This window comes from Anopheles maculipalpis, chromosome 3RL, assembly GCF_943734695.1.
Source record: "Anopheles maculipalpis chromosome 3RL, idAnoMacuDA_375_x, whole genome shotgun sequence".
In the NCBI taxonomy this organism is placed as follows: domain Eukaryota; kingdom Metazoa; phylum Arthropoda; class Insecta; order Diptera; family Culicidae; genus Anopheles; species Anopheles maculipalpis.
Window position 1 is genome coordinate 92,336,954 of NC_064872.1, and position 16,123 is coordinate 92,353,076.

A 16,123-nucleotide genomic window follows, 5' to 3' on the forward strand; every position below is an offset into this window, starting at 1 on the left:
CGATTTATATTCTTCTTCCACAATGTACCCGTCACTTTGCTTTTCGACTATTTCCCTGTGAAACGAGGTACTGTTGTAATTAGGTTTCTCATTCATGCCCTCTCTTTCTCTCTATCTCTCCTTTTCTTTCTTACGCTCTCAGAAATACATCCTCACCCACTCATTTGTCCTCACCCAATCATTTTCTTTTATTTTTTCTTATTCTCTCTCTCTCTCTTTCTTTCTCTCTTTATCTGTCTTTCTTGATGTGCTTTTATTCTATTGGCGAGTATGCATCAACGCTATAACCAAAAGCAGAATGGATAAAGATTGTATTTCAAGTTGTAATACGTGAAGAGAAGTAGTAATCGCCTAATTGTAAAGTGTATTCCCCCGGCAATTAATAGTCAACCATTATTACATTGAAAAACAAAAGTAGTAAGCAGACTAGTATTATGTAGATTAGCCAGCTTGGCGAATCGAATGTAGTGCTTCAACAAGAATGATCTCCTTTGCTTTATGCCTGTACCATCTTGGATATTCTGAAATAAATATATGTCATGCTTTCAGAGTTAGCTACACACTTTCAGCGCCATGGAAAATAAATGATTATGTAGCAAACGCGGGAAATACGAAAGTGTACCTACTTGCTTTTCCCGATCCTTTCTTGCGTCCCATGTTGAAAACTGCTGCGTCTCCTTGCCTCGTGTTCTCGCCACCGTTACACTTGTTTTCTCGTTGCACATGCACTTTTTGCCTTGGTCACAGAACAGAGCAAAAACTGCCGGCTCTTATAACTCTTTTCACATACAGCTCCTTTACACTTGCTACACATTGAAAGAAAACAACGCGTACGCTTTTTTCTCACTTGGCACTCACTACATACTGTAGGAACTTGTGAACATGCGTGATCTTATATCGCCTCGTAATTTCTACAATCAACGAAATAACATAAGAAACCTTCACAACATCACATTTTTATTCTTTTCCACACTTTTTGGCAACTTTGAGCTCTCCGAGGCGTAACGCTTCCGGCTGTAATTATTATAAACTACCTGGCTATAAACTAAATGGCTCGCATATTCACACACGAGCCCACTCACTAGCACAAAATATACACTCTCTCTCGCTCGCACGCGCATTCGCTTTTCTTTCTCTTTTTGTACACTACGCGATATGTGAATGCACGGTGTTTTGTTTTCTCTTTCTACTGATCGACAAGCACGCTGAATTCACACAGAGATTCTATTCTATCGTTTATCTTCACACTTCACCTTTTAACTTGACAATTCTTTCGTTTTCTAGGGCGGAAAATATTTCAACAACGCAACACTCTCGACTACAAGCTGACAACCGATGAAAAACAATGCCCCAGCTCTAAACGCCTGTGGAGCTAGACATACACGGAACGGGTCGTCCGCAAACGTCTCCGTTCCACAAGTAAGTGCGTCACCTTTTTTAGGAGAGTGGAGCTATAGCCATCTTGCTACTTCAGCTAAAGTCAGCTCAAACTTCAGCTAAAGTCAGCTCAACAACCTGACTTTTGGTGTAAAAGAGACGGCGTGTTGTACTGTGAGAGCGCACCCAAGATATGTTTTTCATGGCTAAAAATATGCTGCGAGTAAAATTAAATTACAATAATATATAAACACTATTGACACTACAGAAAACAGAGTTTTAATGTAAACTGAAGAGGTTTTTTTTCAAAATATATAAATGATCTACAGCTAAAGAAAGAGGATAGACAAGCTGGTAGAGCTCCAAAGAGAGTGACAGATTAACTGACTCAGGGGTTGGCAACTCAATTAATGCTTCGTGCTACATACCGATTCAAGGTTTAATATTGATGCAAATTATAGCGTAAATACAAATTAATGCTATGACACTACCTCTCTTTTTAATTCTTTTTGTAACAGTGTCTCCAAAGTACATTCAAAATCGTTTAGACAAAATACTTTGCTTTATTGGATTCGATCAAAATTCACACATACAATCTACTTTTTCTCCTTCTTTGACATTGTGTTGTCAGGTTTTTGTTCGGGGACCTGTCATTTTTACAAAAAGAAGAACAAAAAGAACAACAAAATTTTTGCTTTCCTTCTGACGTGGTCGTGTACATACTGGCAATTGAATTAAATTTTATTTTTTAGTCGGCTGTTTTGTACGCAAACGCTCCCTGTTGCAGCTGCTACACTATAACTATTCAGTTGCATCATGAATCCTCTGGGTAAGTATAAACATTATCTGCCTTATAAAGATAAATGGAATAAAAAGTTTATTGTAATCAATCGGCTTGCAAAAGGCCGATTGACCGGTTCAATGTACGATATAATTCTATTGGTTGTTCATTTGGCAGGATTGCTTTTATTGATTGTTCTGTTGTCTACCGGATTGGCCATTCCTTCTGCTACACAACGAACCGTGTCTAACCATCTTACAACACAGGACAAAGAACGATTCGCGAAAGTTTTCGACGAAGGATTGAAATCGAATGATCTACAATCGTTATACTACGCGTCCGTAAATGTGGCTCTTCCGGCGGGTGATGCTGTCAGCACCTGCAAACGCTTATTATCGCTGCACAGAGAATCGAAATTAAACGTTTGTACCTTCCATGTCTACCATCCGGGAAACGCATTGCCTTTGATGGTAATTTATAATATCGTTTTTCTTGCAGGATTTTGAGAAAAATTTCTACCTTATTGGTGCGCGGAAGAATTTTGATTGCAAGGAAACACTTCCAACGCAGGTCGAATCCGCTGTTAAAGCCGCGCTCACTAAAGATGCTTCTACTGCCCAGGAGATCTACTACAACTTCCACTCTGCCAAGTTAGCTGACCTCACTGTGGATGAGAAAGTACGTATCGTGCTCGGAAAAAACTTGCAAACAGTGCTAAAAAAAGACGATTCATTAAATTCACTCGGGCATGCGTTTGCTGTTGCCGCTGAGTTGGGTACAGCAGGCAGTTTTGCCTACGACCGTATTGAGGAAGCGTTTGTGCAAGCTGACGAAGTCGATGGAAGAATGCTGCAGTTCGAAGGAGGACTAAGCATTACAGCGCTTGTTGTAAACGGTGGATTCAAACTTGCCACAAGCCTTTCTAAACCATTACCAATTACAACTGAACAAGCAGTTAAATTTGCCACGTACTTTCTGTCTCGTGTATCCGTCCAAACACCGAAAGGTGTTAGCCTGTTATTGGAAGCATTGAACTTGCTAGCCTCTCAGAAGATTATCGCTCCAATCTGTATCCGTTTGGCCGACAATGGTAAACTGCTCCCAGAGTCGCCTGTGCTCAATGTCCGTGTTTGTGACCTACTCGGAAAACCTGTCTCACCTGCTCCAGTTGCACTGTCAACGACGATCGTATCCCGGACGAACAACGATGTGCTCGTTTCCAAGGTAAATTTGGTTCCTAACAAAGATGACTCGACCCTATTTACGTACAACCTAAAACCGGCATCTCCTACGCGTGGTCTGTATCATGTGGACATTGAAGTCGCTCCATCCTACAAGCAACAACTGCAAGTGAGTGTTCTTGGTAAGGTTCGCGTAAGCTCACTGGAAGTTGGTGTAGGTGATACGGATAGTGCGGCATCGAGCGTGAAACGACATTCGATAACACATCCATCGAAGCTAGCAATCGTTTTGAATGCTGATTCGCAACAGAAGGTATTGCTGAAGACGGCACTAGTCGACGACGTCAGTGGAAAACCGATCAACGTTCATCAGGCTTTTGTGCTATTGCGCCATATGCAAACTCGTCAGGAAATAATATTTGTGGCTGAAACAGATTCAAGCAAGGCGTATAAGTTTGAGATGGATGTTGGTGCACGAGCTTCGGATTTTAGATACAAAAGCGGACTTTACGAGTTGTGCATGATTATTGGAGATACGCTTTTGTCCAACTCTTTCCGGTGGCATGTGGCCGATTTAGAGCTAAAATTTTCCGTCAATGAAAGGCAGCAGAAATCCGGTTCAGCAGACGCTGCCAACTCGCGTAAACTACTACCAGAAATTGTGCATCAGTTCCGCACCCCAGAAAAACGTCCTGCTCGCTTCGTATCTGACCTGTTTACCGTTCTTTGCATCGCCCCTATTGTGATACTATTCGGTCTGTGGGCCAGACTGGGTGTGAATGTGAAAAATTTCCCACTGTCACTCGGTGCACTTGGTTTCCATCTCGGTTTGGGAGCTATTCTGGTCTTGTTTGCCATTTTCTGGCTTCGACTGAACATGTTTGAAACGATTCGTTACCTGATCCCACTAGCACTCTTCACATTCTTCTGCGGAAATCGAATGTTGCGTAAGATCGCACGGGGTGGCTCTGAAAAGTAAAGTTGAGTCGCACAATTCTGCTCGTTGAGCCTCTCTTTAGTATGTGTCGGATAGTCTTTTAACGAACAAAGGCTTAGCGATAAGCAAATTAGAATAACAAAAAAAACTACAGCTTTGACTTTAATCAAATACCAAGTGTGCTTGAAAGAACGCATTTACAATAAAAGAACCAAAAATCATTCCTTTTTCCTGCCGAAGATCATCACTTAGATGCACCCGAGCGAAAGGACGAAAGTAATTATTATGATTTTAAGTTGTGTCGGCATCAAAATCCATCTCGGAGACGCAATTATGGCATTGAGCGGTTTCTTTTTCTTCACTTTCTCAAAAACACCGTGAGCAATCAAGAGCAATAGATGAAATAAAAAGCAAACTAAGGTTTAGCCATCGCAAACGCATAGAAACGAGAAAAAACAAGTTGATTGAACATCCCCGTTAAATCGAATGAGTGTATGTCTTAAGTGTAGATTTTCTTGAAATTACAAGAGAAATAAAAATTGGAAAAAAAGTTTTCGGGATTGTTAAAGGATTTCTCATTAGACGAAATCGATTGCTGAGTCGAGCAATAGCGTGTTTGTAATTATTAACGATTGCAATTACAATACTTGCTTTGTTTCAGTTCCGTTGTTGCTTAAATCGGCTAATTTTTCTCTTTTCCTGTGACTTCTGCATAGATTGCATATGAACTTCTTGGATCAACACGTCTACAGTGCCATGCTCAACCACTTGTCCCAACAAATCCGGCTCAGATATCTTGGGCACATCATTTTCACGAGTTTGTTTTTTATGCCGTTCCGGACTAGGATGATTGGTTTTATGGTTCTTCAGGATAGACTTCAAATCTGAAAATTGCGATTGTTTGTAGAACACTTCGTCCGCGAGAAATTTCCGATATATATCAGCTGGAGACACAATCTCGTCTATCGAATCCGGTTTGTAATAGTTGATAGACTTCCCGTGTTGAATTGGAAGGAATAGTGTATTTTTCGAATCATTCAGCAGCGTTTGCTCGCCAGGTTGCTCCTGATATCTATTGGAGATAAGTTTAATCTGTTCTAGTTCAGCAAATTTTACCTTTCTTGCTTCATCAACATCGTTTTCTTTAAACATTTTTTTCCACTTCGCCGTCGAATATTCGTCATCAGATTCATTCAAAGGAAGCAAAAATTCTAAGGCTTCCTCTAACTCATCATGCAACTGATAAAGATCTACCTTTTGAACAACATCCAACGAATTCTCGTATAGTCGCTGACGAACTTCTTTGAGCTTCGCCTGAAATCTTTTGATTTTCTCCTTATTAGTGTTGTTCTTAGTTTCGTTCAAAAGCTGGGAAAAATCGATCGTGACATCATCTTCGTCGTCATCGTTTTCGCCATCATCGTCATCTGTTGTTTCGATTTGTTCTTCCAGATTCTCTTCCACAACTGATGGTGAATCTGTGTTGTTCAGCTGTTGAATACATGCCAAGTTCACTTTGGCAGTTTGAACATGTGGTAATGATTCAGTTTTTTCGTGTGCTATTCGTGTTTGTTCCTTCAATCGGATTTCTCCTCGTATCAGACGATCCAGCAGATCAACGTCATTTTCACCAGTTGAAAGCTCTAGCTGAGCCATTTCATTTTCCAACACTTCGAGCAACTCCATTTCATCCAGTTGTGCAAACAGTGGCTCATCATTTATCTCTTGTGACGCTTCGCTTCTAGCTCTCCTTTCTTTTGCTTCCCTTTGCTTACTTTCTCGTACACGATGACTGTGTTCTTCACGCCAACGGTTTTCTGCCTCTTCATCGTAAGCTTCAATAATTTCTTGACCATTATTATCAGTCCAAAATGCTTCGCTTACTAATGGAACCTTAAGCTTGTCGTTGTATAAGGAACGTTCACGCTCGTACTTTTGAAGAAATTCATTTGCCAAATGGATACGTCGGTCGGCGACCGATTCCGCCTGTTCCGAGGAACATTCGGAGAAATAACCGCATCCATGACTGACTAAAACTTCACCCGTTTGGTAAAGTTGGCCAGCTATGAAAGCTTTTGTTCCTATTGGGATTAATATGTCCGCTTTTGGAGTATTCCGGTACATTTGTAGATTATTCTTTAGCTCTACGTGTTCTTGTCGGTACATAGTCCATTGCGACGTTTCGGCTTCGTTTGTGCATAACGCCTGTTGTGCACATGAGTAATTACAAGTGTTATGAGAATTACTAATATAGAATATTCAGATAGTACTTACATCGGAATAGGTTTTGTAGTACAATTGTTTTTGCTGGTCTTCCGGTTCCATTGCAGCGGAAATGGTGATTCCTGGTAAATGAAAACACAACAATCAAAACAACGTGTTTTTTGACATTTCGATGGCACAATTGACAGTTCCCGAAAAAATATTACTTTTGATTTACCCGTTAGCAGTAGGTACAGCGAAAAGTATTATGCTGAAAATAATTATAATGTGTTCAATGTATTTAAGACTAGTTCTAACAACAGTAATAAGCAGTTAATAAGCATTACATACGATACCAGCTTTCCATAATACACATGTTTTATTTGAGTTATAGGTGATACATAATCTCACGCTAATGTCATTTTCTTTCGGTATTTTGTAATTCTTTCTCATTGAGCATGACAAAAGAAATTACATTTACCTATGTATTCTTGCAATTCTAATGCTGTAATTCTAACTAATAATTCTAATTCTAATTAAAATTCTAATTCTAATTAATAAAACTTTTAAATGATAAAAATATTTAACAACAAACAACAAATTTTAGTTTTTATCAGTAGCTAGTAGCGGTCGAATTATATATTAAATGACCAAGTAAACGAAATTAGTCTGTATGTGTTTTTTTTAGAAGGAGTTTAAATCTCCTTAGACACATTAGGGTCGACATGGGATATGGTACCCATGTAAAAAACTCTCTTTGGTCCCCCTACGAGATCATCTCACGGTATAACTTCATGGGAGGGGCAATGCTGTGGGCTATGTGTCTTCAACGGTAAAGCTGCTTTTTGTAGTTATGTTGCACCATAAGACAATATAGCATCCATTTATTTGTTTTGAGTATGACGGCTTGCACACAATCTAGCATCTATTTATGCTAATTAAAATGTACAAAAATAACAAGTTTAGTAATTAATGCTTAAAACGAAAGAACTTTTTTTTAAATCACATACTTTTGTTTGCTTTGCACCACATATTAAAGTCAACATCGACCGAACTCTTGATCTCTATCAATACAGTTCTTTCTAATCCATCGATAGGGGTTGTCCTTAGAAGCTTAGACGAACTGTTAAATGCATTTGCTGCTTTAGTATTTCTTAGCACATTGTTTAGGACTTTTTTTTCTCAGTTCTATGACTGACAGACTGTACTCACAGCTAACTCTGAGTCACTTGTACTGTTCTATGAGTACAATATTTCGCCTCAATTTTGTCTCCTTTCTGATACTTTGCATACTGTTCTTTTTTTCATACTAAACTAATATACTATACATTTGCTATCAGGCATCACATGTTCACTTCGTCTAACACGCCTTCGTGTCAGTGGGTTAATTTAAAGGACACAGAATTCCATTACACCATTACTGTTTATTAAACAAAAATTTTTGAATCTAAATCAAAAAGGAAGCATCGCTATCGGAGCGGTGAGTATTTTCGCTATTTCAAAACACTCATTCAAGCTGTCGATATAGTATGGATAGTATTATTACTATTGTATCAAATATTTATTTTTTGCTAAGCTTCTTGTTTTGACAACATAACCATGCATTTCCTATTCTAAATGCGACCATAATTCCCCAATTTTCCGATAACTTCATCTTCATAATTAAGGCCGATATACATGTTTGGGGTTTCATGTTCCAATTTCATGTTCATGAATGTCATGTCCCTCTTTTGGTTCAGTTCTCAGGAATGGTTGGCAAGGCTTGCTGTATTAGCGTTGCCGTGGGAGTAACCTTGCCAGAAGCCACCGTGAACGGATACGATGCAGCACCCGACGATGGTAACGCGAATCCGGATATGTCACAGGCATCAAAATCAATCTCGGGCACCGGCTCGCGCCAGTAATTGAAACTGGTATACTCGTTATCTTCCTCTTCGATGTGTTTTATCGGGGGATACAGTTGATCTACAATGTAAGCCATGTTGGCGTAGCTGCAAAAAGGAAGAAGAATAATAAAAAAAGATGAATACCCCGTTGTAACTAATATCTCTTGCTATTTTTTCTTGAAGACCGTAAATTATTGTTATTGTTATTAGTAGAAATTATTGTTAATAGGACATCTTATCTATTTATTCCTGTGAATTGGTTATATTCATGTCGTGTGAAAATTTACCTGTGACCCAAATTAAAATGAGTTTTAAAAAATGATACACTTAAAGGAAGCAACAAACACTGAAGTAAAGAGCCAAGAAGAACTATATCTATGTATATATATATATATATATATATATATATATATATATATATATATATATATATATATATATATATATATATATATATATATATATATATAGGCGTTCGGGATAATTTTGACAGAAACATTTTTGTTTATAACTCGTGATGGAGTTGGCATAGGAAAACAAGCAATACATCATTCGACAGCTAAAAGTGTAAGGAACAAGCAGCGAAAGTAGAGCGGATCATTGTGAAGCGGATCACATGCATCATGATGATCCGCGCCGGACGCGACAACCGCCGACACGGTTAACACCCAGAACAACCGGTGACTGGCTTACTGCCCGGCGGACGTACCACGGGTGCCGCAAACCAAGTTCCCCCAGACGGTGATGGTGTTTCCTGTGTGTCATCGGAAGGGGACGTGATGCCGCCCCACTTTTTCGAGCAGGGGCTGAGGTTGAACGCGGACGGGTACATTTCCATGCTGGACACCGTCGTAAAGCCTTGGATCACGAGAGTGGCCAACGGCAGACCTTACGTGTTCCAGCAGGATTCCGCTCCGTGCCATACAGCCTCCAAAACGATAAAGTGGTTGACGGCCAATTTCAACGACTTCACCGCGCCGAATGTGTGGCCTCCCAGCTCCCCGGATCTTAATCCAATAGATTATTTCGTATGGGGCGCGGTGGAACGGGACACCAACAGAACCTCCAGCAACACCAAGGCGGAGCTCAGGTCCGTTTTCGCGACCCTACCCCGCGAAACTGTCGCCAGGGCTTGTTACCGGTTCCTGAGACGGGTGGAGGCCGTAATAGAAGCCGAGGGCGGATATTTTGAATAAAATGAATAAAATACATGGTAAGCTAGTATTTCTAAAACAAAAAAAATTTCCCCGATGATTAATTTTGCCATAAAAAAAATTTTCTTTCTCCGTAGGTGACTGTCAAAATTATCCTGAACGCCCAAAATTATCGCGAATATATAAATGATGCATACGTAACCGTTATACAGACATGTATTAAGCTAGCTTTCTTTTTGTCATACCCATGCTTACCCCAGTTTGACTATCCGACTATACGTATCGATTACATCGGCTGAACATCTCGGAAGATGAAGAGTTACTCGGGAAGAGTTACAATTTTACTGCAGGTGACTTCTTGTATAAAAAAATCATAATGTTTTTTTTTCTATACCAAGCATCAAGATTTTAGATTGTTTACAAAAATTAGCAAGATAGAAACATCTTGCTGTATGATATATGAATCAAAGCTATGAACTTATTTTACATACCGATTTATCGTTTATGTTTCCTGTAAACGTGTGAATAATTTAAATGGCTTTTGGACTAGTTTGCTAGAAGATTTTGATCTATGTTGCTAGCACATCAATAAAACTATGTTAAAGAAAGAAAGAGTACTAAAGAGGCTTTCTTTTTGAAGTGATATAGAAAACTTTGAAGAGCTAGCTACACGGTATCCTTAACAAGGCCATTCACGCCGGAAACATTGTAGTCAGCACTTCTTAGCACTAGTTGTTCTTGCTGAATGCGGGATTGCTGTTCGTCAAAACTCGTTTCAATTGGAAATTGCAACGTTTCAATTTCGTCGTCTTCGTCGTGTTCGTCGTCGTCCTCAGACTCCAGAAATTCGCATCGAATTGGTGGGAAGAAATCATTTACCACAATCGACTGGCCGGCATATCTATGCAAATTTTATATTACGTTTTAAATAATAAAATATACAAAGATCGGCGAAGTAAAACAGAAAAGCCAAACAATTTGCATACGCGTTCATGGTCGGCGAGGCAACATAATTAATTTGTCGTTCGTCGGTGTGGGTTGAACATCAAATTTGGTACAATAAACGAAAAAAAAAAATGGTATAAGTACCCGCGAGTAGAAACAAAAATTTATTTTTGAACAACCGAGTGCAGTGATTAATATCGTTTTGTGCTTTAACATTAAAATGTTAATTGAGTCATAGGAATTGTTGTATACAGAAGATGTGATGTGTACAATGTGAATGATGAAGATAACGACCAGAAGCCGATCAAAAAGACCCCAAGAGGATCGCATTACACAATAATTGGCTTATATCGTAGGGGCCAAGAAACTGGACTTCTTTACCGAACCGGGATATATAGCCATAAATAGAAGAAGAAAACCAATACCGTTGTTTTTAATTATAAATCAATTAATTGATAAGCCAATTTTCAATCGATGTCAATATCCCAACTCAGAAAATTCCATTCTACACCAAACGTTCACAATACATATACCAATCCAGCAACGACTAAGCAATCCAAAAGCATGCATTATGTATGTTAAAACATATCACAATAACTTTTTTTATCTTTCGATTGATTTGCAGCTATGCGCTCCGTCAATCTTCATAACTATGCCTATCTATATTAATGTACAGTTTTACAGAACTTTTTCTATGCGTTCTACAAAAATTACGAGAGCTTTGTTGTGTGCAGAATGAGCGAATCGAAAATGCTTGAAATTGTGTAGAAAATGAAGGTCAATGATACTTACGTCGATTGGAATGTTTGCGTTAGTTCATGCTTCAGCTCTCCTTTGGGATTAATAGTAAATATTCTCGACGTCGGAATACCCACTGCACGATACGCCCATACATCCTACAAACACAATTGTTGTCGAACAATAGATGGAAATCCCACAACGATCACCTTTCTTTTACTCACATTGATCCTGTTTCCGTACCCGGCGTAGAATGGATTTCGTTCGGGAAATAGATCTCGAATGTCGTTCAGACAAGCTATTTTAAATTGCTCAGGTTTCTTCTCAATCACTTCACGATGAAAAGCTGACATTAGTGACGTCGGATTGAGCAGCAATGGACCGTCCGGCAGCTTTACGTCCCCTTGACGAATCGACTGTAGATAGCCGCGGGTTGTCTTCGCCTGCCCGATTGCACGTGCGGATAAGTACAACATTTTGTACCCATTTTCCTCTATCTTAGAGAACAGTTGTGCCACACCAATCTGGTCCCATGATTTGCCTACCATGGGCAGAATGTGACCAAGAACATCCGATCTAAAATAATAAGTATTGTAGGAAATGTTTGAAATCCTCACGAATTTTTAATTTTCTTACGTAAACACTTACTTCGTAATTGTCCCATCAATATCGGAAATGACAACCTTGTCATTGTGCTTCCACTTGAACAGATAACACTTGCAGCGCGTCGTTCCTTGATAGGCTGTCGTCACACTGAATTCAATTTCGTTCATACCATCTAGCAGGTTTAACTCTTTAATGCGCTCAGAAGATAAACGTAAAGTCTTTCGATACTTTTCTCCACAACCCACCAGACACAGGGCCTTTTCGCTGTTGTTGTCAATAAGGAAACCACCGGTGGACACTGATTTGTCCGTGGCCAACTCAGAATCTTCTGACGATAAGGATCCATTATATCCATCTTCTGTTTTCAACACATGTCTGAATGTCTGTACTACTGTATCCGACAGCCTGCCTGCTTCGTGAATGTCATCTGGAGAATTAGAGCGTGAAGTTTGCGTACCTACTGCCGCAGAGGTTTTAGCATCGGAACTAACACCAGATTCTTCCGCAGCTGCCGTCGAAGTAGTTGTAGTCGGTAGAGTGCCCGCTGTTGTGGTTTTCGATTCATTTGATCGGCGCCAATACCACCAACGTCCTCCAACATTTGGCTGAGTCTGCTGCTGCTGCTGCTGCTGCTGCTGTTGCGTATGCTGTAATGTCTCTTCCTTCTTGCATTCTTCCACTCTCGATCCATCAGCTGACTTTTGCTTCGCGCTAGTCAACAACTCATTCGGCAAACCACATTGGAACGCTAAAATGGTCATTACCTGAGGACAAGCCACTTCCCAACTATAGTACTTGTTATTGATACGCACGACTAGATCGGGTGACTTGAACACTCTAGGATCGGCCAGTACATTTGCATATTGTAGTCGGTGACGGTCAAACTGTTCATCGGTAAGTTTGGACGAGCCTTCTAGGTTTGCTAATCCACCACAGAGAGAGAGAGCAAAGGAATTAATAGATTGATCAATCAAATTCTTCGTGCCACCCGTTGCGAGATGATCGCGTTCATCGAAATCGGAATCTTTTCCACCAGGACCATCTTCGATTGATGCAGGACTTTGCGGAATGGACGTTCCATTGCCACTCTCACGATCTTCATCACCGCTGCCACCACTGCCTCGCTTCCCTTGTTGCTGCTTTAATTTCGAAAATGAAGGAAAGTACAGTTGAGCAATCTCCGGTTCGTTAAGCTTATCCAATTCCGACAGATACATCCCATCCGGTACACTATGACGTTTCTTCTTGTTATTGTATTTCATTAAACTCATCAGACCAGTCAACATAGAGTTGTGATGTGCCTGTTTTCCAGCTTCTGCATCGCCCAACTTAGTTTCTACTTGCGTCGGCAGTTCTCCCCAGTTCCACGAGTTACCACACATCAGCCGTTCTTCCTCTGTAACGGGTTTTTTACGTTGTGACATCTCAAACTCAGTATCGCTTTGAATAGGAGTGGAAGGACGAGACTGCTGGGGACTGACGCCAGTTCCAATATCGGTATCACTGAAGAAATGAATATCTAGATCCACATGATGACTAGAAGACATAGTTGGGACATCAAGTGTTAGAGTTTCATTTTCCTCCTTTTTGACTTGATTAATAATATCGGGAACCTCTTGATCGATTCCATCAGTTGTATCTTCTTTGGGCAAAGAACTTCCACCGGTAGAGGAAACCGTCACTGTAAGACTGTCCGTTTCCGTCCCCTCGTTCGGATCGGAATGATTCGAACCAGCGCCAGAGCTACTGCTAGCTGAATTTTTTCGTTGGGTATTTTTCTTCTTCATCAATGACTTCTTTCTGCGCTTCTTTTTTGACTTTGAGTCTACTACTCCATCAATAGATATTGCCGATTGTATCATTGATACCATCACAGGAACAGCCTCAGTCGATTGTCCTACAGATGCGGGCTCAGTGGTCGGTTGTACATCGATTGGTTTGAAATGTTTATCCTCCAACGCTTGATCAACTCCGCCCGACGCTGGCAGTAGGGGAGTGTTTTTTTCCCAATCGACGACATTCGCTACCTGTCCGCTAATTACAGCTTCAGGTGGACCAACGTCCAAGCCTTCCATGTGGAAAATCTGCTCCTGTTCGGCAGCCTCAGCAGCTGCATTCAGTTCTTGGCGCAGTTTTTGCGTAGTGTATTCCTTCTTGGTCAGGGATAGATCTGGCCTATTGGTAAGATTGTCCGTGTGACGCCGATAGCTGTACTCGGATCTTTGGTTTTCGAATTTTGCCCGTTCTAATTCGGGATTTTCGTTTGAGAGATCGACCGAATTTCGACGCAAACGAGGCAATAATTCATTCTCTACAACACCGTCGTTTTCACGTGTTCCAACTTGACCAGATACCATCCTCATAACAGCTCCGCCACCGATGTCAACAGTTCCCACAGGAGCTGCTTCGCTAGATGCACTCAAATTTTCAATTCCTTCTATAGCATTAAATAAGGGTTCACCGGATCTATCATTTTTCTGTACACTTTCCTCATAGTTGCTCAAATACGAATGGCTAGGAATGGGTGAGGTGGCCATGTGTTCTGGTACTTCGCTATCGTCTTCCGCACATTCTTCCACAAAGAACGCTTCGCCCGACTCGCCAAGCTTCATCTGCAGGTCAACCGGCTCACCGTTTACTTCGATGTCGACCACCTTCTCACGGCTGCGCAGCACTCCGAGTTTACCGAAGCGCACGTGAAACGGAGAACTCATGAAGGATCCATTCGGTTGTTCCACTACCACTACATCGATTGCACCGGTTAGTGTAGCCCCATTGATCTCACTGTAGAACTCCTTAAAATTACTAAACAAGTTGACAATGCTGTTCATTTTGAGGCTAGTATTTTTGCTGTGAAATGTTGGCGTATTGATTCCAAACAACCAATGTTTTTCAAAACTACTGTAGTTAATTAATCTTTCCTCTGTGTTCCTATATTTCAGGTTTCCGATTTAACGTTTAATATCTTGTGGACTATCTGAAAGTGATAAATGAATTGAGAAAAGAAGAAAAAAATAAACGAACTAATCGACTAGTATAGATTAAACATACGTAGATAAGATAAAACGGTGGGTAGGAGGTAGTAAGTTCAAGTTTCGAGTAAATTTATACATACATTCTTATCAGGAGCGAGCGTTGGATTCAAACCATATTCGAAAATGTTTTCAACCGTTTTTTAACCTTTGCCCAATTAAGGCTGGTTCATCGAAATAGAAAACACTATCTACTCAAAGGTGAAAGAATTGGAAGTACACGAAAATTCATCCTCATCCATCGAATCATCGTCAAGAAAAGATCATCATTACGAAAAGAGTAAGTCATAAAAAATGAAAAATGAATAGCAAAAAGAGTGGCATAAACTTTTGGTGCTGGTTTGAGATCATAGTTTCACTAGCAGGATTAAACTCACTCGCTCACTTATATTCAGTAACATCTTTGATTCGAATTCATCAATATTATCTTCCTTGGGGGCACGAACACTTTAAGCGTAAACAAAATATAATGATGATTGTTTAAGAGAAGGCGGTAAATAACGGCGAGGTGAGAGTGAAAACGTTGTCACACAGTTTCTTTGCTGATATGTTATTCACATGGGATAAGGAATTAAGTATAACTACTTTCAGGAACTTTATCGATTAGAGATTACTACAAAAGAAAATTATTTGTTTCCAAGTAAGTAACAAGCTGTCGCCTTCAAATTAATTTTTTTTTTTATCAATACGTTCAAAAAATTACACATTTAGCCAATTGTTATTACATTCACAACTATACCACAATATCACAACAATACACACCGTTTCTCTGTAACATATACTTGTAAATAATGTTGGCTATATCACACCAGCCAATGGTGAACCGTCGAGTGATATTGAGTCTTTGAAGCGAATTGTTTTGCTTGCTTAATGTACATGGTACAGTTGCGACGTAGTAGCTGCCAGTTTTCCGCCTCAAACAAATAATTCCCCACCACTCAGTCACCTCTCAATAGAAAAACATTTACATGTATACGTTTGATCTGCACTGTCGTTTTATTGTCAGTGCGTCAGTGAAAGTGATTTTGCTATGTTAGAAATAGTGCTATTCGCGAGCGCTATCTGGCCAGTGATGGTGTGAGTTGGAACTTGGGACATTTCCTTATCGAACTTATCCTCACGAAGTGGAATAAAGCGTCGAAGAATGAAGAGAGCATGTAATGTCTTAACACAATCTCTAGGCGACTGTATCGTAATCCCTTTTGTTGACCTTCAAAGGTAAACCGACAATTACCCAGGAACCACCATACACACACGGGTTGGAGGGACCATCCCTATTGACAA

General features: G+C 40.1%; 4 protein-coding genes across 4 annotated transcripts in view; 1 reads left to right on the plus strand and 3 right to left on the minus strand.

Annotated features, from left to right (window-relative positions):
• LOC126561223 (serine-rich adhesin for platelets) overlaps window positions 1–745 on the minus strand; it is a 28,433-nt gene extending 27,688 nt beyond the window's left edge. Inside the window, exon 1 of the mRNA XM_050217171.1 lies at window positions 627–745. Within this exon, the coding sequence (XP_050073128.1) occupies window positions 627–657 (31 nt within the window). The 5' untranslated portion in view covers window positions 658–745. The remainder of the gene's footprint in view (window positions 1–626) is intronic.
• A 1,553-nt stretch (window positions 746–2,298) lies between these two features.
• Window positions 2,299–4,417, plus strand: LOC126561224 (dolichyl-diphosphooligosaccharide--protein glycosyltransferase subunit 2). The gene is made up of 2 exons (XM_050217172.1): window positions 2,299–2,580; window positions 2,657–4,417. Exons 1-2 carry the CDS (start codon window positions 2,299–2,301, stop codon window positions 4,316–4,318), a joined length of 1,944 nt encoding a protein of 647 aa, XP_050073129.1. The 3' UTR covers window positions 4,319–4,417.
• A 516-nt stretch (window positions 4,418–4,933) lies between these two features.
• LOC126562024 (unconventional prefoldin RPB5 interactor-like protein) lies at window positions 4,934–6,601 on the minus strand. The gene is made up of 2 exons (XM_050218434.1): window positions 6,551–6,601; window positions 4,934–6,481 (listed from the first exon to the last, which is right to left on the minus strand). The coding sequence occupies exons 1-2, from the start codon at window positions 6,599–6,601 to the stop codon at window positions 4,934–4,936; spliced, it is 1,599 nt and encodes a 532-aa protein (XP_050074391.1).
• A 1,603-nt stretch (window positions 6,602–8,204) lies between these two features.
• Window positions 8,205–14,641, minus strand: LOC126561453 (phosphatidate phosphatase LPIN3). Its single transcript, XM_050217607.1, has 4 exons — window positions 11,850–14,641; window positions 11,426–11,777; window positions 11,256–11,359; window positions 8,205–8,469 (listed from the first exon to the last, which is right to left on the minus strand). The coding sequence occupies exons 1-4, from the start codon at window positions 14,636–14,638 to the stop codon at window positions 8,214–8,216; spliced, it is 3,501 nt and encodes a 1,166-aa protein (XP_050073564.1). The 5' UTR covers window positions 14,639–14,641; the 3' UTR covers window positions 8,205–8,213.
• Window positions 14,642–16,123: the final 1,482 nt, after the last annotated feature.